At 42.9% G+C, this 27,319-nt stretch overlaps 1 protein-coding gene across 3 annotated transcripts in view; it reads left to right on the top strand.

Moving 5' to 3' along the window:
- The first annotated feature begins 5,117 nt into the window (after positions 1 to 5,117).
- SYBU (syntabulin) overlaps positions 5,118 to 27,319 on the top strand; it is a 41,485-nt gene continuing 19,283 nt past the window's right edge. Inside the window, exons 1-3 of one of the 3 annotated variants that reach the window (XM_040546778.1) lie at positions 5,118 to 5,271; positions 5,521 to 5,734; positions 18,467 to 18,664. In XM_040546778.1, coding sequence (XP_040402712.1) covers positions 5,245 to 5,271; positions 5,521 to 5,734; positions 18,467 to 18,664 — 439 coding nt within the window. In that variant the 5' untranslated portion in view covers positions 5,118 to 5,244. Of the gene's footprint in view, positions 5,272 to 5,520; positions 5,735 to 18,466; positions 18,665 to 26,552; positions 26,663 to 27,232 lie in introns of those variants that run through there. The other 2 variants (XM_040546780.1, XM_040546779.1) reach the window with 2 other exon arrangements.

The following is a 27,319-nucleotide window of genomic DNA, read 5'->3' as shown; positions in this document are numbered from 1 at the left end:
TCTCTCTTTTTTTTTTTATTCATTACTATTCATTCTATATAACAATGTTTTCTGACAAGATATACTTCCCGCAAAGACATCCTTATAGTTATTAGTCATATTTTTAACCTCTGATCTGTGTTGCCAGAGTCCCAAATTAATTATTCTCTTATTTTGCCCAACACTGACATGGAACTGTGGTTCCCTTTTTGTCTTTTCTGTATAGCATAATGCTATTCATAGCCTTCTCATCTGTGTCTTATTTCCAGTATTTCTTAAAGATGATGAAAAATTTTTTCAGGTAATTCCCAGAAGACCTCTAAGTGTAGACTACTGATATGAAAATGGTTAGCTCCAGCTGATGTTCTTCTTAGCATTTGGGAAACGTTTGAGCGAGATCCGTGTGAATGGAAAATCAGGAACAACACATTTGATAAGCAAATTTGAGCGTGTTATTCAGCCTGAGGAATTTGAACTCGTTGGAACTAAGACCAGACAGAACAGAGATTTCACATTTGCTTCTAAAGCAGAAAAAGCATCTGTTTACCATCACCGAACAAAATTAAAAAATGTAAAAATAGCATTTGTAAATATTAAAAACAAACATACTCAATGAATATTTATTTGCTTAATCTTTTGTTTTCCTCTATTTTTATACTTATCTGATTGCACTTTATACTGATTTACCATCTATAATCCATGCAAAAGCATTGTGATTCTGATGTTTTAAATGTAGATTCATTTGTGATCTTCTAACACTTCAGTCCTAATTCCTTCATCATTTCTTTCTGTCCTATCCCTTACTAATATACTGAAACACATGATAGGAAATGAACAATCTTGTACAGTTAGCAATGTTTTTAATTGTGCTTTCTCGCCCACATATTAATCACTTGGTTAGAAAGTAAATGTTTAAATAAGATCACCAAGTCAATTAATTATTTTTACTATTTACAATCTGCTGTGTTTCCTTCATTTTCTCTAGCCTTCTGTGCTTTCGCAATCTTTCAAAATCAGGAAACCTAATTTCAGCATCATCCTCTTCTTTAGGGTGAGAAAAAAAAATCAAAATATCACAGGCCTCAGCTGGCAAAATTAAGATGCTCTATAGGTCACAGACTATCAGCTATCTGCCTGCATTAATGAAATTGTTCAGTATTGGGATTGTAGAGCCAAGCTCTGCCCTCTGCCCTGTTTCCTTTGACCTCAAAGGGAGATATAATTCAAGAAGAAAATCTGACTTATGGACCTGAAGCAGTATAAGTACTGTCTGCATTTTGCTGACGTCTGAAAGCCCTAAACCTAAAGGAGAAATTCAACCACCTGAAACTGAACTTAAACAAATTTAGGCATGAAAACTCTCCAATTCAGTGATACAAAATAATTTTGCAAGAAAGCCACCTAACCCCAGTGAACCCAAGATCGCAAAATGTCTGGTGTTTTCATCCTGAATGTCTACAAGTGCTGTCAGTTGTATAAAAACTTGAAACTGTCCTGGTCAGAGCAATGAGCCAGTATGGTATGTCCGAGCTTCCTCCAGGTGATAAACCGAGGGCAGAAGCATGCCACTTCCCCACAAGGTCAAATTTTGCAAGTAGACACAATGCAGCCAAATAATCAGAGCATAAAACACAGCAGTGATGCATGGGGATGAGCGCTTAGTGAGCAAACACGTAAGGCAGGAACCATTGTTTAGCCTGATAATTATTACACCAAAAAAGGAAAACGGAAAGTACAGGTTCCACTCCTTTTGCGACTTGGGGAGACTATAACCTCTGTTTCCCTAGGAGTCCTGCTTTCTTCTACTACACAAGGGACTGGCCAAAGGTAAAATAAATTAGGAGTGGAAACCTTCTTGCTGAAGCTGAACTCCTGTATGGAACAGGAGGAAAATGCATGGCATCAGAGCAGCAGTGTACACAGCTCTGCCACAGGGATGGTCTCAGTTGAGACCTGATCTCTGCTGGCAGCATGAATAAACTTCTTGTGCTGAAGAGTGTAAAGGGACCTTGTATGCACTGCTGAGCTCTACGCGGTCCTCTCCCAGCTACAGTATTTTTTTGTCTTGATCTTCTGAAGTGCCCAATTCTGAGCAGAGGAGCCCTTCACTGGACTGACTTCTCTGCTGCTGCTATTCTGAAACCTCGAGAGCAAAAAAAATACATTACAAGAAGTCAAACTGGAAAACAGAATTTGCAGATGTCTAGAGTCAACGTACCAGCAGATAGAATAATCTCACAAAAACAAATTTCACACAAAGCTTTGCAAAAACACCAGGTGAAGCCTTTTCTTCATAGCTGAGATGTGGAAGCAGCAACGCACCAAGTTCCTTGTCTGTGTGCTAAGGGACACACGGAATTGCTGGCTAATAAAATTGTGCTGAATTAGGAGCACATTCCCCCTTCCACTGAGATGGCTTAGAGAGCAAAGCAGCTTCAGAGGGACAGCAAACCGCCCTTGGTCTTCTTCCTGCAGAGCACCCCATCTGAATGGAGATATTAGTAGCAAAGCCTGGAACAAAAACTGCTTCATGTACCTTGCTCCCCAGCAGGAAAGCACAAGGTCTAACCAAAAGGCCTGGCCCAGTGCCCAGCTTTCCCTGGCAACTCCTCGTGCCCAGGCACTTCCGCTGGATTTGCAGCCCACTGCAGCTTCCTGTGGGGCTGGTACTTGTTAGGACGGAGTAAAGCAAGAAAAAGCCTATGAAGATACCGTGTTCGGTAGGGTTTGTGAGGCCCTCATGTTTTTTGTAATGTTTTTCCATTCCACAGCAAAAACAGTTTGTTTCAGAGTTACATATAAATTACAGAAATCAGCTTAATAGGTAATACAGCAGTACTGGAAGTTTGTAAAAGACGAGAAGAGACTAAGAGTGTTACTGTGCGATCTTTTCAGGTACGTGTTCCTCCCAGTACTGCTGGTTACCTAGTGCAGAGCAATAATACTTTAATAAGCTGAAAAGTGACTTAATTCCTCAATGTTTATTAGATATACATGGACCATTAGGGGAAAGAAAAAAAGTTTTCTTGAAAGTTAATGATTGTTTTATGATTTATGATAAAGGTAGAAATCTCTATGCAAAAAGGACAGGAGATCAAAGGGAATCACATCCCATGAATCCTGAGGCAGCTTGAAGACTTTACTTTTTGTGTCTTTCTCAGCAAGGCAAAAATTTGAGCTCCAAATGGAAGAAAGTAGAGCAGGCTCCGACAATCGAATCATCATCAACTCTCTAGCGGAGTTACTATGGCAATGGCAGTGCTGCTGCACGGCATCTTCTGCATTTCTCACCGATACAACAGCTTTCCAAACGTACAGGAGAAATTTCCACCGCACACGTGCCACGTGTGGCTCGCAGGAGGCTGAGTGCTCAGGTGCCCTGTCTTCTACTGAATGAAACAGCAAATTTTGGGGATTAAAATACGTGATTTCCAATTTTCCATGGAAACAGTCTTGGAGTATTAGGGGAAGGTCCAGAATACATACTCTCTTTTGACCCTCAGGAAGGTGTATTCCTGTGTTTAGAAGGTATTTTATATGCATGCAGCATTTTTAACACAGGAATTTTAAGCATTTTTTGCAAATATAACTAACTACAGTTGTCTTGACAGTGCCAAGGGAGGGTGGTTTCATTTTTTTGGCAGATCGTAGCTTGGAGCTTTACATAAGTAATGGATCTAATCCTAGCACCAGGTTAATAAATTAGTAATTATAATTCGTTGTCTATGTAACAATCAGTATGACAGTGCTCACCAGTGTCCTCTTTCCCTTTTGAGGACTAGATGAATATGCATCACCTTTCCTATTACTGATGGTATGTGCTCTGCACTGCACAAAAAGGACACATTTGCTCTTCATTATTTTTGAGACAGCATTTAATATTTACGCTCTAATAGCAACCAGAAGTTCCCTACAGGAATTGGGGCCCTTCGTAAAAGGCAGACATGCGAAGGAAGTCTTTGCCCCAAAACACTCCTGATGAAAGTATTTTTGGCAGGTTTGCTAAGTGCTTTAGGGAGATGTGTATGCGGAACCTCAAGCGAACTCCACATTGAGAACTTCACCCTCCTTTTTTGTGTCCATGAGGTCCTGGACATGAGCTGGCAGTGTCTGAACATGAGCCAGCAGTGGGCCCAGGTGGCCACGAAGGCCAACAGCATCCTGGCTTTTATCAGGGATAGCATAGCCAGCAGGACCAGGGAGGTGATCGTTCCCCTGTACTCAGCTCTGGTGAGGCCGCATGTCGAGTACGGTGTTTGGTTTTGGGCCCCTCACTACAAGAAGGACATCGAGGCCCTGGAATGTGTCCAGAGAAGGGCTACAAAGCTGGTGAAGGGCCTGGAACACAAGTCCTGTGAGGAGCGGCTGAGGGAACTGGGGTTGTTTAGTCTGGAGGAGGCTCAGGGGATACCTTATTGTTCTCGACAGCTACCTGAACGGAAGGTGTGGGGGGCTGGGGGTCGGCCTTTTCTCACAGATAACTAGTGATAGGACTAGAGGGAACGGCCTCAAGTTGCGCCAGGGGAGGTTCAGACTGGAAATTAGGAGACATTTCTTCTCAGAAAGAGCAGTCAGGCACTGGGACAGGTTGCCCAGGGAGGTGGTGGAGTCACTGTTCCTGGGGGTGTTCAAGGAAAGGTTGGACGTGGTGCTTAGGGACATGGTTTGGTGGGTGACACTGGTGGTAGGGGGATGGTTGGACCAGATGATCTTGAAGGTCTTTTCCAACCGTAATGAGTATGTGATTCCTTTTGGGCTGTGTGGACCCAGCACAAATGGCAGTCCTGCTGACACACACCTCTTGCATCCACTCCCAGCACTTTTTGGGGAGCAGATGTGTGGGGTTCACACATGCACATCGAGGGGCAGCAGGCTCAACCGCTGCCCCGCTGCCAGGAACAGAGACAACACGCTCATACAGCACCGACCTGCCTCGGCGCCTGACCAAGGCCCGCGGCCACCCAGCGCAGCCGCCGAGGGGGCCAGTCCTCGGCCCCTGCCCCACACCTGCCGCGGGGCTCGGGGGGCTCGGCGGCGGCCACGGGGGCTCCCCCGGGCCCGGACCCGCCGTCCTCAGCCCCCCTGTGCGGCGGTGGCGGCGGCGGCACCACGTGTCGGGGCGGGGAGCGGCGGGGCCGGGCCGGGCTCCGCCACCCGCAGCGCAGAGGCGGCCGCGGGAGGAGCGGCGGCGGCGGCGGCGGCTGAGCGCGTCCCTCTCGCCCATGCCAGGTGCCCGTCCCCGGCTGCGCGGTGACTGAAGGCGCCATGGGGCCCCTGCGGGAGAGCGGCAAGGTGAGAGCCAGGCTGGACGGGGCTGGGGGACGGGGAGGGGAAGGGGGTAAAGGAGAAGGCGGGGGGGAGAGGAACGGGGCTGAGGGGCAGGGGGCGCCGCGGTCCTTGCGGGGGGGAGCCGGGCTGCCCCCGCCGGGCTGCTCCCGCCGGGCTCCCCCCACCCCCGGGGGCGGAGGCCGCTGGCTGCCCGCCTCCGCGGGCGGCGGAGGGCCCTGACAGGCCGGGGGGGGCTTTTCCTTGCCGAGAAAGGAGCAGAAGGCGCAGCCCGAGAAGGAGGCGTCCCGCAGCCGCATCCCCCGCCTCGTCCTCCGGCCGCAGTACCAGCAGCAGCACCACCACCACCAGCAGAAGGTGTCCCCCGCCTCCGAGTCGCCCTTCTCGGAGGAGGAGAGCCGGGAGTTCAACCCGCCCAGCTCCTCCGGAGGCTCCGCCAGGACCGTCAGCAGCAACAGCTTCTGCTCAGGTACCGGGGCTCCCGCTGCTCTGAGGGGGAGAGCCGCAGCCCCCCCATTCCCCGCAGAAAGCCGGTGGCTGTGCCTCGAGTACGCGGCCCGAAGTGGCACCAGATGTTGCCCGCCCGGGGTCTGAGGGCTCTGCTGCCCGCTGCTCAAAGCTGGCGGGTCTACTGCCGCAGAGCGGTTGCCTAAAGAGGAAGATTTACCTTAAAACCTGCAGCGGCTGCTTGAGGAAGCCTGAAAATCCCATAAACCAGAGAGCCTGTGAGACGGGCCCGCTGCTGGTAAAGGTATCAGGCGTGGGTCAGATGCCGTAACTCGGCGTGTTTTGGGACACTGAGCTCCCTGCGGGGCCACGGTGTGTCGGCGAGGTTTCCATCTGGAAGTTAACTTTGAGGATTGGGATAATTCGGACCGCTCCTGGCCAGCGTGCGGCCAGCCATGAGCTGGGCACGGTGCCACCTCTGAGCAGGGGGCTGTGGCCGGGTGATGTATCAGAAGGAAGCTGGGGCTCCCCAGCTGTACACCACAAAAGTGTCACTTGCTCTCCCAAATGAGTGTCATTTGCTCTTCAAAATCCCTGTATGTCAGGGACTGTTTGATGTTAAACATTTGTAATGTGTGGAGTTGAGCACAATTGAAGTCCCTCATCTAGCAGTGAGTGACTCAGATGCTTACTAGCTGTGAGTAATCTTTCAGCTCAGTGAAACGCTTCGCCCTGGGTGAGGTTACGCACGTGGATGATGGCTTTGAGGGTCAGACCATGAAGTCCTTGGGTAGTGGATGCATGTGGTAGGTCCAAAGATTTTTTGGTGACTGAAAATTAGGTTTTAATCGTTGGTAGTTTGGAAAGTGTAACATTCTCCATCTAGCTAAAACTCCCAAATTATAACAGACATTTTGTAATGCTTAATTTCAGAGCAAGTTTCTGAACTTTCCCTTTCTTTATGAATAAAGTGTTTTAAGTTACCAGAGGTTTTCCTGAGGATGATCAGAAATGCTCCCATTTATCATTGTCTTCACATTTGCTTTTTCTAACAAAAAGCAGTACCTCTAACACTGTGTACAGTGATTTTTCCTAGATGCGAAACACAGTATCTGTGTCTGATTCCAATATTTCCTTCTCAGCTTGGGTAGATTTTGCAATTCAGGCTCAGTGGAGTGGTCTGTTTGGTTATTGTTTACTGAACAATGCAGATTGTTAAACAAACAGCTACTTGGGTCAGGAGAATGCTGAAGAATTTTTCCCACGCCTTGTGAATCCCTCTACCTCACCTGTTTGAGTTTGCCTGTTCCCTCGTAGGAAAAGAATATGTAAAATTATTTGAAGCTTTCTAGAAATACATTATTTTTACGATCTCTTCCAAGTGGCTGTTTTTTTTTCCTGTGCATTAACAAGTCTTTCATCTTGGTTGCTGACATTCTGACGTTCTTTTTTTTTCTGACACCCTTTAGTTTTGCATCATGTTCAAATTTACTCAAGGTGGTGCTGCCAAAGCAATATCCTTACTTTCCCACGAGGCTATGTAGGCTATTTCTTGAGTCCCCACAGCAGCTCTGCGTTTACTTTGGGTGTACCAGATCTCATGGATTGGCAGTTCTAAGGCACTGTTCATGGAGGTATTCAAGTGTGATGCTGTTCTCTTAGCCTTCTTCTTAAGCAAAACTGGTGATATTTTTCTCTTTGTAATTCATCTTTCCTTCTTCCTTGGATGCTTTATTGGTTTAGTTTGTTGTTTTTTTTTTCCTATGCTAAGAGCTTTGTGCTCTCAAGCTACCTGCAGCACCCAAACAGTTACATACCACTCAGTTTGACTGCTGCGAGTCTTTAAAACTTACTGAGCTGAGGATCAGTCATGATCAGATCGCTGTCTTCCATCACAGGATAAGTTTTTGTTGTTAATGGGTTTGGTGGCTTTTTTTTTTTTTTTTTACCATGATGCAGGTATAATAAGTCACTTACTTGATTTCCTCATTCTCTGATGTCTCTTTGCTGCCTTTCACTTATGATCCTTCCTTATAATCATACGGCTAATTTAGATTGAAATTCCCCAGCAGCAGCAGCAGATGGCTGCTGGTTCCTGTTCCTGGGGAGGGGATGGAGAAGAGCTGCGTGGAGAGGTGAGTGGAGAGGCTGCAGCCTCCAGCTGGCGTCTTCGTCTTATTGGAAAGTGACATGCAGCAAGTGCTGCAATGAAATTGTCAAGTAATGTTTCTGGAGCAGAAAAGGTGAGCAGATGAATAATATGTTGAATGTTAGCATGTGTATATGAAGCTCATGAGCATTTGGATAAATGCCTTTTTTATAATTCTGTAGCGGGCATTAAATGCCAGAAGTTTCATGATAAGCAGCAGGTAGTGTATAATTCCTTTCCTCTTTACCCTTCTCTTGAAAAGTTGCTATCTACCTTTCTTCCCTTATTATTGACGCTAAGTGGTTATGATCAGTAGACTTCTTTTTTCCCCTGGTAGAACTGATTTTTCATCCTCAGTCTGTGTGAATATGTATTTCCTGCTTGATTCCCTAGAGCTTCTGGCACTGTCCGTTTCCCTGGTGTGCTTACATTGGTCCCAGTCCATAAAAGAAGGCTTGGAGTTCTTTCTCTCTAAATGAGAGCAGCAGTGTCTTGTAGTTATTGATAATGATGTTTTAGGTAGGCAAAGGACAGGAAAATAAAGGGGTTGAGAACTTTGGGGAATTGTCATGATTTTGTGAGTGTGGTGGAAACAGCAAGAAGTACCACTCAGCAGTAGGCAAAAGATAACTTCATTTTTTTCTGCTTAATGTCTTATGAAGAATTTGTTAGTTCTGGCTGAGATAAGTTTTAAATTTGCATGATCAGCTCCCTCTTTGTCTTACAAGACCAGATCAGAGACTCGGTTGTTTGTGTTGGTCAAGTTTTTACAATTGGCTTTGTGTCAGTTTTGCTTTGTAAGACTGCATGAACCAGGGTGAGACTGTTAATCCACTTCACCTGTGATATTCGTGATGAAATATATTTTCAGTATTCCTCGTTTATACCAAACGGAGCTGGATGCTCCCTGAACGTTGTGTCCTTGCTGACTCTTTGAAAACTGAGAAAGCTTTGAAAGCTGAAAGCTGAGTCTTTGCATCACTATTCACTGAGCTCAATCCATCTTTAAAATCTTAGCGCATCTGGGGTCCTGTTTGTCATCTGATACTGGAGCATTTCTCTTCCTTCAACCTCTGCCCTCCTCTGGCTTGGATGTCAGCCACAGAACGCGCATGTTAAGTGAGGAGAAAACGTTCTCCCAGCAGCTTCATCTGGCTCGACTGCTACTGAGTATTTCCCTGTGTCATGCATGTTTTCCTCATAACTTCTGGCTTTGAAGCTGCTGTGCACCCTTACCTTGTCAGTCGGAGGAGAGTGTTTTTAAACATCACAAACACGCAGTTCGCTCACAGGTCCCTGGCCCGGCAGCTGCTCTGAGAAGGAATGAGGCTCTCTTTGGTACTTGCAGTTGCGCTATTTGCCTTACAAGAAATAGGATACTGAGGGTGGGGTGTTATCCTTGATTTTTATGTACACATCCTTTTGATACCAAGCAAATCGCCTGTTGGTTGGATTGAAGGCAGCGTGGAAGTGCTAAGCTCGGTAATAGTCTGCATAGCTTTCAGTTCTAAAAGAAAGTTAGTTTGGGCTTTTCTTTTTTTCTAGTTTCTGCCTCCAAATAGCTTAGATTTTGAATTTCTTATTCAGAAGAGTTCTTAGAAGCGACCTTTTTAACGATGCTCAGCCTTAACCTTCAGCCTGTTCCCAGAAGCCAGCTGGCTGAGTTTCTGCAGATAATGCAGCAGTACTTCGTTAACTCAGATACAGCTTTGCAAGAAGCACTTGCATCTTTAGTAATCAGTTCAGAAAAGACTTTATGAGCCAGAGGAGCTGTTGTCTTCCAGTAGCAAACTCTTCCTCGTTTCTTAGGCTTACCTGCAGATCATCTCAGTAACTAGACTATGTAGTGCTGCAGGCCATTGAAGAAATAGGGTTTCTGTGTATGAGTGATTATGATTCACTCCACCAGAGCTTTCCAAAATAGGAACTTGGAGTTTAAGTTTCTTTTATTTTTTTTTCCCTTCAAATTTCAGGATCTGGGTTCAATGTTTATTTCATATACATAGATATGTATTAATCTGGTATAAAGATCTTTTTTTAAAAAAACTTCTTGCTCAGTTTTGTAGCGTAATAGGCGTGTTCAGGTGACATGCTGGCATTGTAAGCTCTGCGGTGTAAGCGCTGCAGCAGCAGGAGGTTCTGTCTTGGTGTACCCTGCTCCGCGGCTCCTGTGCATGGCCCACTTGAACTTGGAGATTATTTGCCAGTGGGCCCAACTGTTGAGGGATGCTAAGACTGAGTTCACAGTGCATACGTCAAAAAAAGCGTGTGGGCTCCCGACAGGCTCATTAAAATCAGTGTGGATGCACTACCCATGTTGCTAGCCACGCGGCAGGGGAGCAGGGCGTTTGTACAGGTGCATTGAACCTGTGTTGCTGGACAAAGACCTGTGTACCCCCTGTGACTCTACTGAATCATTCCTTTGCTAGAGCGTTGGAGTAGGGTGTACCATAAGCCATCTAGCCCTTGAGGCTGCAATACTAAAGTGTACCTAAATATAGATTTCTGAATAGAAAGATAGAGGAAAGTAAATTTGCAGTATTTTAACAAGTCAGTAGATTAAGGCATATATAGCATTAGGATAAATTACTGAAATAATTACCCTACTATTGATATATATATATACATGTATGTGTGTATATATAAATAATTACCCCTGTTATTTATGTATATCTGGATGAATATATATATATTTATGTATTACTATGGAAACAGAAAGCTGTCCCATTCTTTTTGTTTCTTGTTACATGAAGAAATATTCTGTTTAAATAATTCCTTATCGGCTTGTTTATTTTTATTCTTTTTTTTTTTTTTCTTGGTGTTCCTGAATGGAAGAGAACACTTAGAAGTGCTCAAATGTCTGATACTGAAAGCTGGCTCCTCTTTTCTGCAGTCCTTTGTGCTACACTTTTGCACAGTGCTTTTGCCATTTTTTCAGACTTCTGAAGTAGAGCTGTTCTCCAGGGATTTTGATTGCAGCACTCTGTAAGGCGGTGTAGCAATCACTGTGATAATAATTTTCCAAAAACATCAAAACAAAATCCCCTTTTAAAAACGCATGCATGGCCTCTGCATAAGGGCAGTGCTGGTGACATGCCTCCTTTTCTCACTGCTGTTTCCCTGGAGATTTTCCTGCTGGGCCAACGTACGTGCAATAATTTATTATTGCTTCGTATTGTGAGCCACCATTTCTGTTTCTGTGCAGCAGAAATGGGTTCCAAACATGGAAGTGAGAAAAGTGTCTAGGTACTGAAAGCAAAGCCTGCCTGTTCCTCCATTTTTGGCCTTTCCTTTCATCCCTTTCAACTTCCCTGTTTATTCCCTCTTACTGAGGAACTATCCCTTTGTGTCTGTGCCACACAACAACATCTGGAAGCCAAAATATTTGACCTTTTGAATGTTTGTTGCCACCTTTTTATGTATCTGTCAGCACTGTGAACCATTAAATCCGGACCGAGAGTCTCCTGAAGTCAGCAGAAGCGTCCCCATTGTCCCCGGGACGTTTTGGATTGTGTCCTGAGAACACTTTGTGCTGCACCCTTTGTGGTACCATTTGTCACAGTGTGCTGTGTACTGTGATGACTATATTGACTTACTTCTAAGCTATATGGTATGTTTTCTTCACCACCAGTACATAATCTAATATTTTTCCTTTAACATAGTTTTCACACAATTTTGTACTGAGTTGAGTGGTGCCGTGCATACTGAAGAACATCACAACTTGAAGCAGAAATGAAACTTTTATCAAATCACAAGTCTTTGATTTCTTCTGTATTAAAGGAAAGTTTTGGTACTTTAAAACAAATTCTACTTGATGCATTCTAACCGTGCATTTATAGGGTTAATATATGTCCCCTAAATCTTGCAGCAGTGTTCTGAGGTGTGTATATCACCAACTACAGTCAGAGGGTCCTGGAGTGATGCTAAATGCCAGTCTGAGTTTGGTATCAGTTAAAAAAAATAAAAAAATATGTAAAATATACATACAACAACAATAGATAGAATATATGTGGCTTCCAGGCACCACCAGAAGGTAAACAGTGCAACTGTGTGAGGTGATGTTGTGCGAGGGTCACATTCATATGCTGCCAGCCACGGAGGAGACAGAGCGATATGAGAAAGAAGGAGTTTAACGTTTTATACCATTTGAGGAACAGTTACAAATTTTTTTGTGGTCTGTTTAATACCTTTCTTTCCAAAATAGAATCCTTCAAAACTGGATAGAACGTTTGTTGTTTCTTCCTTTGCTGCATAGTGGAAATAAACACACACACAAACCCGTCTGTACATGTTGCACATGATGTTCATGTGAAATGGGCGATGTTACTTACATTTGGTGCAGTCAAGGTTCCCAGCAGTGGTTCCCTTTCCAACTATTGGCCTCACGAAAGGTTATTTAGGTCTAGGAAAGTGCTTTAAAAAACTACCTAACTGCCAAGACTCTTCTTTCTCTCTTTTTCAGATTCTTTGCTTTCCTCCTCTTCAGTTAAAATTTTTCTTCAAAATTTCCAGTCCTTTATCGTGTTAAACACCTTGTCCAGATGTTTTCTGTGATGTGATACCAAAACTCCCGGCGCTGTGCTATTGCTGACCACAGTGTTCTCCTAGTAACAGTGCTCTTTTTATTGACATTTTTACTAGTAGGCATTGATGCTTCTGTTCTCTAATACCAATGCCATTAGTTGTGCTATAAATGTAATGACAAAGTCCTCTTTTCAGGTGGTTTCCCAGAACTCACATCAGTCCTGCTTATTAGTGAAATGTTCAAATACAATGAAGATTAGCAAAGGCATCGTTTGCTGCCAAAGTCAATTAAAATTTGCTGCTTGAGTATAACAGTTATTGTCAGTCAGATGTCAAGAGCTGATATCTGTAGGGACACATTTATGGAAAATGCTACATGGTAAAAGATGCCCAAGCTTTAGGAGTTCTAGATCTATCCCTTTTCACCTTGGTCTCCCATCTTCTGCAGAATGTGAGCCTGTCAGCATTTGTGCCACGCGGTGAGCGAGCAGAGGAACTTCTTGCTGAATGCAGCGGGCAGTTTGTGTGCCTCTGGGTGTGGTGGATGCAAGCACAAAATGACTGGTAAAGAGCAGATGTCATGGTTGTCTGCATGATGATGATAGGAACATAAGCAACAACGAAGAGGAGTTGGAGGTGTTTGGTCTTGATTTTACCTACCTCACTGCTGGGTTAGGTTTTGGAACTAGAACATTGAAACAGCTTGAAAGATAGACTGGGAAAAAAAAATGGTTCCCAGCTGTGGAATATATACAAAATGTCAAGGAGAAGTATGATCCTGAGCATGTAGTTTGTCCAGGATCATTTAGTCCAACCTCTTCTCTGAGGCAGGGCTGTTGCCAGCATTACATCACACCAGCCATGGCTTTGTGTATCAGAGCCTTGAAAACTTTCAAGGACAGGAGTTGGCACAACCTCGCCAGGTTGCCTGAGGGGGTGGTGGAGCTGCTAGCCTGCCTTCACACACAGGCAAAGTGCAGCACAGTTCATTCAAGTTCTGTCTGCAGAGACAGAGAGATTAAATGTGGAATTAATTTGCTTAGCAGGATTTCGTATAAGTAGGCCTTGTCAGATAAACCTCCTCTCTTTTTTGGACAGGGCTATAGCTTTGGTTGCTCTTCTACTCTGCTTTAGCATGCTTGATTTCTGGTAAGACATGTGCCTTAGAAGCACATGATATTCAAATTAATTTTATTAAATACAATCCCAATAGATCTTAAAAATAAGGATGTAAAATGAATTTAGGATTAATCAGAAAGACCATAACTAGTATTTTTAGGGTTCTACTTCTGGGGAAGTCATTCAACACTTTTGTCAACAGTCTGTGGTTTTGTAAAAATCTGTCCTGGTCTGCAGGTGACAAATTGTTGGTAGCAGATGACTAAACCTCAGTGATATATTCTTTGGTGTCTACCAGCAACTTTCATCAGTGCATAAAATACTCCTGTGTTACAAGACCAGCCATGAAAAGAAGACCAAAACAACCCTTAAGGGTTTAAAAAATGTGGGGCAAACCATCAGAATGGGAGATTATCCTGAATAATTCTGAAATAGCTTTGGTGGCTCATTGTCACTGACCAGCTCACAGCGCACCGTGTTTGCAGAGCCACGGCTCCACGGACCTGCAGAGCCCTGGGCGGGCAGAAAGGGAACTGTCAGGTGAAAGTCAGGGTACAGGTTGTGCCTCAGTGCACTGCTAAAAGTGCGTTAGAGTCCTGCGTTTAATTCTGAAACGCACACTCCTTGGTGGAAATGCAGGATGGGTAGAGTTTGGACATCGATCGAGGGAACCTTAAGAGAAGATGAACACACGACAGGAGCAAAGAGGTCAGGTAGGGGGCAGACAGCGTGGACTCGTAAAAGCACACAACTAGATCTGACAGCTAGGAATGAAGGTGGAAATAAGTGAGTGGTTCCACAGAAAGAGTGGAATTAGCCGGATGGATTAAATAAGGAGGTTGTGTATTGTCGCCACATAAACGCGGTATTGCTTGAAGACTTTAGGAAAAGGTAGTATTTTTCTAAATGCTCTGAAGCACATTGCAGTGGAAATTGTATATCCTCTGTGCCCAGAAGATCAGAGAAAAATATCACGCGTGGTGTTAAAGTCTGTGAGAACAATTTTTTTGTCAGTTGTTAGAGTATTATTGCCTTTAACACTCTTGTTTATACTCTGACTTCAATATTTGAAAGTTAGTCAGTGCATGCAAATGTCAGAGTACGCTGAGTAACTTCCCCCGTTGTTGTTTGAGGAGACGCTATCCCATGTTTGGCTTCGAAACTTGGCGAGTGCATCTGATCTGGGAGAGGGGTTAGACACAGCGCTTCAGTGATGAAATCCAGCTGATGTTCAAAGGGAAAAGCTACTTCCAGAACGCTCTTGGGAGGCCGCTGTGAAAAAAAGACACCATGAGTATAGCTAGGAAAGCAGTGCAAGTCATGCGTTACGTATGTGTTTTCCCTCTGTTTGTCAAGTAAATAACACAAGCAGGATTATTGGTATTGACTTTCATAACAGATTTCACCAGCTTTCTCTCTGCTGTCCCCCCGGTACTCGTGCCCAAGAAGGTAAATCAAGTGTACGTGTGGTCCTGAGAGCTGGACCTGAAATCCTCTATGGGGCAATACAAATTATCAGACTGGATCCTTTGCTGATGTTGCTGAAAACTGCGTTCCCACCATGCCTTCAGTAGAGGGTAAACTCCACCGTGGGCTCGTCCGCTCCTGTTTCCCCATACCCAGCTTTGGAAACAGGTTCCTTATCTCGGCCTGTTGCTGGCCAGGTTGGGGTTTTCACCTCCTCCCCTCTGAGCTGTCAGCAGGGTTTTGGAGGAGCCTAGAGGTATGGGGGAAGTCTTGGTCCCCTGGGACCTCCACTGCAGCCTTTTGTGGAAGAAGAGGTGCGTGCTGTGGCAGTGGGCAGGGCGGGCTGTGTGGGACGGAGGGTGGCTGAATATAAAGAAATAGCTCCTTAAGGCTTTACGAGCAGGAAGAAACAAAGGTAAGTGCAGGCAGTTTGCCCTGCACTGAGCAGGTGGGTGGCACCCCAAGGACTCTTCCTTGTAGCAGAACGGCGAGGTGCAGGCTGGTAGGGAGGTGTATCCCTCCCTGTGCAGCACAGCCTCTGCAACCCGGCCTTTGGTGGTGAGCTCCCATGTTTCACAGGCAACTGTTCCTTCCTGTGACAGTAAATGTTTTGATTCTTTAAAAGGCACTGCAAAAAGCAGACACGGAAAAATGTTTGTCAGCAGCATGGAAGAAAAATTGGAAATATTATAATTTTGTTCATATTTCTGGCTAATTCTGTATTTGTATTTCTGTAGGAGTAGAGGGTACACATTACATTAAAAATGCCAAACTATCAGAGAAAACAGAGTACAATAAAATCATTCATTTCCTTCAGTTGGAGTGGGAACACTCACCTGGTTATCAGTGTGGCTAAAGGTCGCCGGCGGTACGAGTAGAGAAGACCTATTGTTCTTCATGCCATTTGTTCCTTTAATAAATGCCCTGATGCAACAAAAACTGTAGTCCTTAAGCATAAAACAAGGAGATGCATATATGGCATTATCTGATCAATGCAATCAGTGTGATATCAGCGGCGGTGGTAGGGAGGCTTGTAATTAAAATATTTATTTTTGTATGCTTTCTTTAGCTACCCTATTGTCTTAACTCAGAGATGGTTTTAAATATTTGTCTTCTAATGCAGCAATTCTTAATGCTGCAGCTTAGGTTTTTCATCGTTTTGAGGTTTTGTCAGTTCTGAGGTTCTTCAGGTGGGATCTTTGTCTCTGGGTGTTAGATGTACACGAAGTCTCCCATATAAAACACATCCATCAGGTCTGCAGATTCTGTTCAGTAATTGCAGTGATTTTATTGGTGGCTGTAACTAGTTTCTTTCTCAGTCTTCTTCTTCAGTCTTTTGTTTTTTGAACACAGTGTTGTGAAAATAATACTACAAAGAGAAGCATCTAAGTGCAAAGGCTGTAAGAAAAAATAAACTCCGCGAACATGCACTTTGTCGTAAATATGTTTGATTATAAATATTTGTGTGCTGCTAAAGAGAAGACACTTTGGGTGTAGCTAAAGGAACTGCTTAAATACAATTCAGAAGCTCACTGCCACGCTGATTCACTCCCCTGCAGATAACAGTCATACAGGCTGTAGAAGAGACTCTGAACCCTTGAGAAAAGGAAATGGGCACAGACCTGGGAGGAAACTGCTTTCTGTCTTCTCTGTGTTGAGTTACATCGTGATGTTGATATGAATGGAAAGGATGAAAAGTAAACAAAAGCCGTGCGTTGGACAGCGCTGCTTCAGTCAGTGTGGACGTGAGCTGAAATGGGTGGGCAGGAAACCTTACGAGCAGTCTTCTCTTTGCCATTATTTCTCTAGGACCTAATTCTGAACCGCAGAAGTCAGTAGCAAGATGCCAAAAGGAGCTGCTTGCAGGCTTAACTGAGCTGAAGGAATGAAATACAATTAAGCAGGATGAGGTGTTCGCACCGTTACTCACCTTTGTGCCTGGGGAGCTCATTCTCAGAATAGGCTTGGCTCCTCCTGTGGCTGGCATCTTTTGTGGCAGCTTGCATGGGTGTGGGCAGCAATACCTCTGAGTGCTGGCTGCTCCTCCGTGCTGCTGCGTGTTACGGGTGCGGGACAGTCTTCTGGGTAACCCGCGTAGTGCTGGGGGCACAACGTGGAGAGAAGGGGGGCAGAACATTTCAGTGGGTGAAGGCGGAGAGGTCGGACACCATGGAAACTCCTTCACATGGAAGGATGCAGACGTTTTACTGTACTGAGGGAGCAATAGTTAATCGTAGGAAAAGCTTCTCTTTGCTGGGGAGGGGTCTGGGGGGGCATTAGAATTTTTTTTTTAACCTCATAAACGTACAGACACAGGCTGACTAAGATAGTCTGCCCATGCAAAGCTCGTTGCAAGATCAGGCTTGACCTAAATTAGGAACAGGATGGAAGTAGTAGGTGCAATATGGTCGTGCAAATTAGAGGTACTTCTTTGAGTTTCATGTTAGACAAAGGTAATGCACTGGGAACTGAGTGCAATTGCATTAGTAAGATGGCAGCTTTCATTTTGTCCTGGGAAAGAACAAACGATTACATTGCTCAAGGAGAGCGAATATTCATGGCTTCCCAGTGTCAGGGTAGCGTGTTTGTTTTTGTTGTCTTTCTCTAAAACCACCGTGACTTTTACAAGAGATGTGATTATTCAAGAGGGATTTAGGTGAAGGACAGGGGTGGGGGTTGATGTGTGGATTTCATCTCGACTCTGACATTTTACTTTGCATTTCATTGTTAAGAGCTGCAGTGTTTGTATTTCTGGAGATCAGAAAAGCTGCTCTGTTCCAAACAGTGATTGCTGGTGTTCCCAGCATGGGTGTTCCCTCAGAAGAATTCTGCTTTAAACAAAAGCAGTCTGTGTGTAATGCACCCTTTTCAGAAAGAGGTAACAACACACATCCACTCGTTAAGAATGAAGGAGCGCTGTGATCACGCTCACTTTAAAAGAAATAATAATAAAAAAAACGTTCATTAATTCCAGTTAAATGAAAATCTTGACTTTGTACATATAGACAGATAGTTCTAGATAGTTCATGTAGACCTATAGTTCTATCAGTAGATCTTCCTCTTGTTCAGATAGGAACATACCTTGAAGGAACATGTATGGCCCATGCTTGCTTGTCATGCAGTGTGCACACAGTGATACAAGCCATTCTCATGTCTTACGGACATTTCTTAATGTTCATGTCACAGTATTCCCTATCCTCGATGAGTCAAAAGAATTTATCTTAGGTATTGGTTTTTATTGTGTAGCCCCTGATTTTTATCAGGCTTGGTGAAACAAACACTCACCATTTCAGACCACCATAAGGTATCCAAAATTTTTAAACAAATGGGAGAAACTAATAGCTTCTCAGCAGGTTTCAGAGGCAGGGTTAGATGTAGCAAATAAGACTGTAAATAGTTGTAGCCTATTTTTTTTTATAGATATATTTTTTTTCATTTTGCCAGCTTCCTGTACTTACTAGTTAGAAATTTTGATGTTTCTCCTTTTCTCTTTAGATGACACTGGCTGTCCTAGTAGCCAGTCAGTATCTCCCGTTAAGACTCCTTCTGATGCTGGACACAGTCCAATCAGTTTTTGCACTGGTAGTGATGGAGACTTCTCCAGGAAGAAATTCAATTCAGGGACAATGAGTGAAGGAAACACACAGCTGACTCGATGTAAGAAGGAGACAAAGACAAGCCTTGTAAAGCCTGGTAAGTATAGCATAGTTCCTTTCACTTCTTTAATTACGCTCTCTAATTGAATAGTACATCTACAGGTGTCCAGATGCTTTGTATTGTGCTGCCTGTGATACAACTATTGCTGATAGTAAATAAAAAAGATAATTGGGTTCTTTCTTATGGAACCACCTGCAAGATTTGAAAACACTATGGGTATTAGCTTCTTCATGGAAATAAAATTAATTGATGTCTTCACTTTCTTTTATGAGGGTGGATGATGATGTCAAATAACAACTGAAATGGATTTTATCCTATTCCATGGTAATTGCACTCATATTTCACCGGCCAAAGATAAATTACTCTTTCTGTTGAAACAAAGAATTTTAGTCTTCTAATGTTGGTAGATTGATGGCTAGACCCTGCCTGAAGTTCATGCCATCAGGCTGTGATAACTCTCGGGATACAACATGTCAAATCGAGGCAGGATAATGGGCAGTATATATGTGGGAGTTATGCAGATGTAGCTCCATAGTGCATTGTCGGAGTCAAGAGCGTGTCTCCCATTGCCTCAAGCTAATGGGCTACCTTAGACCACCAATTAAATCGGCACCTGCTTGTCACACATCCAAGACTAAATATCCTGGTGTGTCACAGACGGCTGTAACTTTAATGAGTAGATATAAAATATTTTTGTGATTCATGTACAAGCAGCTCTTGATTACAAATGGCCAGGATATTTGCACTGTTATTTAATTAATCATGGAGACAGAGAGGGTGTTTTGACCCTGTGAAGAACCAGCTGCAGAACTGACATGGTTTATGAGCTCAGGTACCTCATGGCTGTATTGTTTCCAGAGTCATTTTACCTCTGAAAGCAGTTTAGACACTTTCAAGAGGAGTCATTCACATTTTCTAGCACCATATTTCTGCAATTAGAAACAGTAGAGAATCGGTTGCAAAAACTCTTCGCTGGCTTGATCATTGAAAGGGGTGATTAAATCTGATTTATCAATATTCTTGCGAAGTTCTTCAAATCATTTCATAGCACCCATATTACTTGTGTGTTCTTAGTCTTTCATGACGGTAGATTATATTTTTTCAATGTTTCTTTTCCACTAAAATAAAGGAATTTGATGCAGGTAGAATGTGGTGAATATTATATATGTCAGTCAAACCTGCAGCCATGGCTGTCACATCCATTTTATATGTGAATACAGATGTAGCTTGAGAAAATGTGGATAAAGAATTTTGTAAGTTTATTGTACTGAGGAGTTCTATACACATGGAAAAGAGTTATGCGCTTGTTTCAATAAATTACTTCATTGTTTTCAATTCTTACACTTAAACTGTAGTAGTGAGTTAATAGCCTTTCTATTAATAGTCAGAAGTTGTCTTTGTTTTCCTTGATGGTACTATTTCAAATCTCTGATCTGACTTAGTTTAGATATTTTTTAAAATACCTTTTTTAGACTATTTTTGTTTCAAGTATTAGGCTTATCATATATTTATCTAGGTTGGAAGAGACCTTCAAGATCATGAAGTCCAACCATCAAACTGACCTAGCGAGTCCCATCACTAAAGCATGCCCCTTAGTGCCACATGTCTCTTAAACACCTCCAGCAATGGAGACTCCACCACTTCTCTGGGTAGCCCGTTCCAGTGCTTGACCACCCTCAACAGGAAGAAATTCTTCCTAATGTCCAATCTAAACCTTCTCTGGCACAATGTGAGACCATTTCCTTGCATCCTATCACTTGTTAGGTAAGAAAAGAGACTGACACCATCCTAGCTGCAACGTCCTTTGAGGTAGTTACAGAGACCGAGTCGGTCTGCCCTCAACCTCCTCTTCAGACTGAACATCCCCAGTTCCCTCATGCACTCCTAAGAAGTCTTGTTTTCTAGTCCCTTCACCAGCTTTGGTTGTTCTTTTCTGCACATGTAGTCATGCTTGCCTATGTCTCCTCTCTTACCTCCATCATCACTAAGTTGTTGTTGTATTTTTTTTTTAACTTCCTGAACACGCTTAGCTAGTTTTTTGAAAAAGAGTAGAAGAATCAGTAAGGTTGTACAAATGCCTAAAAAGCTGAAAGGGTGAAACAAAAGCAATCCATGTAGAATTTTAGTATGCCTATTGTTAAAAAAAAATAGCAAAGAGGAGTCAAAAGCAGCTTGCTTTGTTTACTGCTTGTGGATCTGCCTTTAATGCTCCTTTGGGCACAGACAGATATACTGACACCCTCATCCATTCATTTGAAGCTCTTAACTTGTCATCTTTGTAGCTTCCTCTTAATTTGGCTGTTCTTGTAGGTAGACTATTCAGTAGGCATCAGTACCTTTGCATTGATTAATCTCTAACTTTGGAAACTGATCTCTGGAGTTCAGGCCTGTCATTCCTGAGATCCATCAAAACCCTCTGAGCAGGAAGCTGGTTCCACCACTATCTCTTGGTTTCAAGTGGATCCAGTCCATTCCTGGTGACCTTTCCGTGCATTAATTTCTGGCAACTCAAGAAGACAGAGCCCATGTACAAAGAGAAGGCATTGTCTTGTAGCAAAACACACAGGGAGTAACAGGAGCAGTACAAGGAAAGTAAGCTGTGGAAGGAGAATAACAGCAATATACCCATGTCACACATAACCTGGTTCTATATACAGCTAGATCGCTCAAAGTACAGTGCAAAAAGTCATGCATAATATCTTTCTCTCTATCCTGAGTCCTTACTGATTTATGAAGATAATCTCTATGTAGTATCTATCTGAAATGCCTTGTGATAATGGGTACATAGCAGGAGCCAGATGTAAGATACAAAAATCCGGTCTACTAATATCTTATGGACCATGTCCTCTGCTACATTTCCATAAGCAAGTACATCAATCAGTGTGCACCTTCAAAATGCCTTGCCATTTTGCCTAAAATTTATCTGTTTCTAGGACTGTCTTCTTGGAACATGCTGAATCTCAGAAGTAACACTCACACAAATATTTAGATAATTCAGGAAATGTCAGAGTGGGATAGCACTGAGAATGAACTCTTGGGACTTTTTTTTTGGCTGTTCCCAAGCTCCAGTGCTTTTCTTTTACGCTAGCAGTATCACTTCATCTCTCTCTTCTACACTTCAGAATATGAAATACAACATAGCTTTCTTTTCTCTAACAGCCTCAGACATTGTTATATGGATCTAAGTCGTACTTAGCTCTTGAAGTATTAACAAACTAGGTTTGGATATCATTCATAATTTATGTTGTTCACATAGTGAACCGTATTTAATCCTGGAATGCATTATCGCTGCGTCTTGCTAAACTTCTGAGATTTATAATCATAAAAATGTTGTTCATTTGGGATAGTTGGTAATGTTTTTAATGTGCATTAAAACTGAATCATAGCAGTGTTATAGGTGAATTTGGCTTAAAATCTGTGACTGCTTTCCGAGGAAAGGATAGAGAGGACAGGTAAATTAAGGAACACATAAGTGGACACACAACATCCACTCCAGGAGGAAGTTACAAGCCTTTTAATTTCAAGATTTTAGAAGTTTTTCCCTGTTTTGGATGTGATTCATTTTTGCTATAGTAAATACTAAGAAAATGCATTGCAGAAAACGAGCCAGCAAAACAACACGATAAGATGAATTAACACTAGTCCTAGTTTTGTATCATGATGCTGCGCTGAAACCTACAGCTTCTGTAATAGAATAAACAGCAGCATAAACATTTCTACATGTTCACATTCTTGTTCTACTTACCCTGTGAAGATCCATCCTGAATTCCTGTACCTCATGTCCAGATCTTGTTAAGAATAGTGGGAACTATTTTGTTTTCTTTGACAGTCTTTCTTATCTCATCTCTTGACTTCCATATGAATACTTAGTACAAGGATTCAAAATCTGGACCTGCAAGCTGGAAAGTCATGATAAACTTCCAAGGACATGTGGATAAAGAAAGGAATCATGAGCAAGAGTTGTGTTGATAGCTTTTTCAAGCCTTCTATGTTTAAAGTAACACAAAGCTGTACTAACCTGCATTTCAGTGTCCATGACCATCATAGTTCGAGAATGGCATCAGATCAGCTGACTGTGTTCAGTGTTTCTGGTGAAAGTTCTGATCTTCACTTGCTTCTGGTGCCATGGGCAGCCCTGATCCAGTCTACTGAATGAGCTAAGGTGGTTGTTGGAGCTGCCTCTTGAGATCCCATAGAAGTGCTGAAGGTTCACATGAAATTATTAGGATTTAAGATAAAACATTAAGACTTCCCCACACCTGTGCCTTTTGTACCGTTAGGAGCCTGCACAGATTTATGCACAGCTGCACGAAAGGGGTCCTGGGTGAGCAGCAGTCAGGGTCAGCTTCCGAATCTCGTAAAGGCTGGCTGTTCATCATTCACAGCTCGGTTCAGTGATAACCACTCCAAGTAGCAGCAGACTATACAAAAAGCTTTTCTCTTTCACTGCTGATAAAATATTTGGCCGTTTATTACTGGCTTTGGCTAAAACAGCAGTATTTTGGATTGTGCTGCAGTTGAACTGCAATGGATTGTATTTGAAGAAAGGTCATCATTTAGAATTCAGGCATTAAAACTTCATTCTGCCCAAATTAATGGGAAAATCTCAGAGGCTTCTACCACTTAGAGCACCTACCTTTGTTGGACAGTAGGCAAAGAGCACACATTAAAAAAAGTAGAACTTCATCTGAGCACAAGGAAACACTGTTCTTACTGTGACACCGGTCAGACAGTTTGCCCAGAGATGTTGTGGAGTGTCCATCCATGGAGATATTCAAAACTCAGCTGGACACAGTCCTGGGCAGCCTGTTCCAGCTAAACTCGTGTGAGCAGGGGGTTGGACCTCAAGAGTTGGATCTCGAGAGGTCTCTTCCAACCCCAGTGATTCTGTGTTGTGCAGACTTTTTTTTTTCCTTTAAATAGTGCATCACCCAGATCTTTAGCTAAGTCATTGCAAGGCACAGTTTGTGCTTTTCCTACCCTTTCACATCTGTGTACTACCATTCTGCTTATAATGAGTTTGCAGAAATGAAAGAATACATAAAAGCAGTTTTAACGATCAAAATTCAATTACAATGTCATTTAACTTTGAGCAATAGTAAGTAATGTCGTACTCAGCATATGTTGTCATTATGATCTTTCCTGCTTCTTCACAGTAAATTTGTCAAGTCACAAGTAAATGAGACTTGAGACAGGATGTCCTGGTCTCAACAGATTAATCTCAGAAGGTTTTAGGACTGTTAGGATTTTCAGAAGGGACAGATGGAGCAGGCTATATTGGCCTTAAATTGGTTGTGAGTACTGAGTAGGTTTGCAGATGCTTTTTTAATCAGCATTAGGGCTGATCATAGTTAACAAAAAGGAGACAAGGGATATGACCAATGGCATTCGGGAACATTACAGTTAGAGTTAAATAACCCAAACAGATGAGACAGGAAATGCAAGTCTTGCTGTTAAAGCGTCATGCTCTTCCTGCTGATCTTTTTGTGTTGTATGGTGTGTGAACATTAGATTCCCAGGATACTAAATGTCCAGGAACTTATTCTTGGGGTCATTCTGTGCAAGAAGGGCAATAATGTAAGATTAACAGGTAAGTTTATCCATATTGCTGCTTTACTTCTGTGCGTATTTTTATGCTAAAAGCAGAGTCACTTTGGTAGTTTTAAAAGCAAAACATAAATGGTCTGGTTAAGCTTAATGTTACTGAAATCTGGCTGTGTGGTTTTACAAATCTTTTGTCAGCTCTCTCCCTCACTTCAGTAATAAGGTGGGAATAATAATGTCTGACTCCAACTCCAATGTGCTTTACCTTGAAAACAGATTAGTTGGTGTATGAGTTCGGCCAGAATTTTTTCTTAGAGGCAGTTCTGGAAATCTGCTTCATTCTGAAGCACTTTGCATTTCTGATTGCGGAAAGATATAATGATAGGACTTCTCTGTGTTTTATCTTAGGAAGACTGATGAAATACTAGAAATACATGTTTTACTGATGCATTTATCCAACAACATTTTATTTTGTATATGTGTGGGTTTTGCTCATTCTCTGTATCAAATTTGTGCAAGCAGTGGGAAAAAGAATGGTTGTGCCCATTGTTCAGGAGCAAAGGTACAGAATACAAAAACAAAGTTAGAGAATGGGCTAACTGGAATAGATCCTATGTCATGCAGAGAGATTCATTGTTCTTTGTAATTGAGTTGTACTTTCACCTCTCATATAGAAATACTTTTTAAAACGCTGCTGGTCAACTGTGCATTCTAACGCAAAGCCACCCTGTTTGGTTGTTTCAAAAATAAAATAACAAAAAACCTGTATGTGGAGGTAGGAATTTGCCTTAACTGATTCCTCAAAATAAGTACTGTACCTCATTGTAAAAGCAGGATCACGCAAAGGTGGGAGCAATGAGGAGACTGGTGGCCTCACTATAATGTATATCTATTTATGTTGTGATTTATTTACCAGTATTTCATAACCACATTTCAGTACTTCACTTTTTCTAAAGGGGGGAATAAGTAAGAACAAGAGGATGAAAGAAGAACGTTTAATTCAAAGAACATTTAGTTCAGTCACAAATGCTGGATTTAATCAGAGTACACCGTGCTACCATCCTGCAGTCAGTCATAACTTTATTTGTGCAGTGAAGATGAGCAGAACCATTCTTCCATGCCTGGGAATATTCAAATAGTTCAATATATGGCTGGTGTCAAGCGCATAAAAATACTGAATCAGGAAATGATCTACACCTGATTCAGTGTAATTTAAATAACTGGTTGTAGAACAAAAAAATGTTCTGAAGACAGGCTGAGTGAAGTAAGTTGATACCAAATGATGGAGCATCTTTCATACACTTGTTTTTTTTCTTTCTCCATGAAGTATTTGATTTAATAATAAACAGTCTTTTGATGTGGCCATGCTTATTTACATGTGTAAAACATAAATTCTCTGAAGTATGCAGAGGAGCTTCCAAGTGAGAAGAGGAAGAGCAAAAGCTCAGGTTCCTTGAGTCACGTAAACCTGACGAGGATGGCTTTCACATGAGCATTAGATTTTTAAGCAGCTCAATATTTGGCAAAGAACAGATACACAGTGGTCGATTACTTGCTTTTCTGGGAGGCTTTTCATCTGCTTTTAAAAACATGGCTTTGGCAATAAAATGGAGCAGGCACCTGAGCACATGTTGCCTTTCTCAGATGTAAGTACATGCTTTGATTACTTCACTTCTGTGCCGTACCTGAGAGCAGACAGCGTAACCTCACATTCAGACCTACCAGTGTGAAACATTTATTTGCTGTAGAATTTTAATCTCGGCCTTCTCCCTTTTTTTATATGTCAACTTCATAATTTGATTTGGGACAATAAAGTTTCTGAGACATTTGCTGACCCAGAATCTGACAGAAACAGTCGTGGCAGCTTCTGGCCCAGTTCCTTTCCCTCATTTACTTTTGCTTTTCTTTGGTCTCTTAGCATCTTGCTTGGGCCTACGCGAAGTAGCTACTGCTGATTTCTTTAAACAAAGTGTTTCCAGCTAATAATTCTGTATGCACAGAGCCCTTCTGCATATTTTACTGATGGGATCCACTTTAATTTCACGTCTGTTGCTATGGAGCTGTGTAGATTTGCTTACTTGACCTGCTAGCACAGGGAGTTATTAAAGACTCCGTCTCCATGGATACAGCAGTACCCGAGTATACTTCGCAGGGAGATTAAAATACACATCTCTGCCTTCAAAAGCCTGCGCTAGCCTCACGTCCAGCGTCCCGGAGCTCAGCCTGGGGAGGCTCTGTGCCTCACAGCCATGGGCTGTGGGCAGCAGCTGCTCCTGGGGTCGCACCGCCATGTCACCGTCACATCACACACCCCCTGGCCCATGTCACCATCTCATCACCCCCCCTCGCCCGTGTGTTTCAGAATCGTCGCCGTGGCGATTTCTGAACGGTCCCTCAGTTGGAGTGGTTGATCCAGTGGAGCCGGCAGATCCTGTTGGAGCTACTCTTCCTTGCTTAAATCCCTGAATGTTTGTTTGTGAGTCAGGAGAGGTGAGGAGTCAATGTGCGTGCCTCCTTTGGTTACTCTTAGACACCCTGGGCTGTAGATGGGGACGGAGACTTCCACTGGTCCAGTTGTGTGTAGGAAGTGGAGCAGCTTTCACAGCTCAAACTGTCATTTGCTCTCCTTCCTGTGGTTATAAAAGTGGTTTTGGAGGTGAGGGAGATGTGAATTCATGGTCTTGAGCCAAACTGGATGGAATGGTGATGGGCTGCCATTTATCTGTAGTTGTGTCTGTAATCATCCCTGCCTACCTGAGTTGACAAAAGTCCTATTTGGTGTTAAAGGAGATACAATTAATAAAATGAATGAATTTAGTGTGCGGGCTTTCTGACCAGAAAGAAGTACTTACTTTAGGATAAGATAAACAGTGCTTTAAACTCACCAATTATACTGACTAACTCTGCACTGACTGAAAATGGGACCTAAGCTGTGTCAGACATAGGTGTCTAGAGACATTTAGGTTTCCCCTATTCCAGATGAGGTCTCTTACAACTCTGCTGTTAGCCTTTATTGAAGCCAAGTGAAGTCTCTTTTCTCTTTCTTTTTTTGTTTAACAGAAAGCAAAGTCAGTCTTAGTCATGTAGTTGCAGAAGAAGGTTTATGACTGAAGATGGTGCTTGGAAGCTAATGGCTACTCAGCATAG

Source organism: Cygnus olor, chromosome 2 (genome assembly GCF_009769625.2).
Source record: "Cygnus olor isolate bCygOlo1 chromosome 2, bCygOlo1.pri.v2, whole genome shotgun sequence".
NCBI classification, from domain to species: domain Eukaryota; kingdom Metazoa; phylum Chordata; class Aves; order Anseriformes; family Anatidae; genus Cygnus; species Cygnus olor.
Note: the sequence above shows the minus strand (reverse complement) of the source record. Positions and strands in the feature narration are given on the sequence as shown.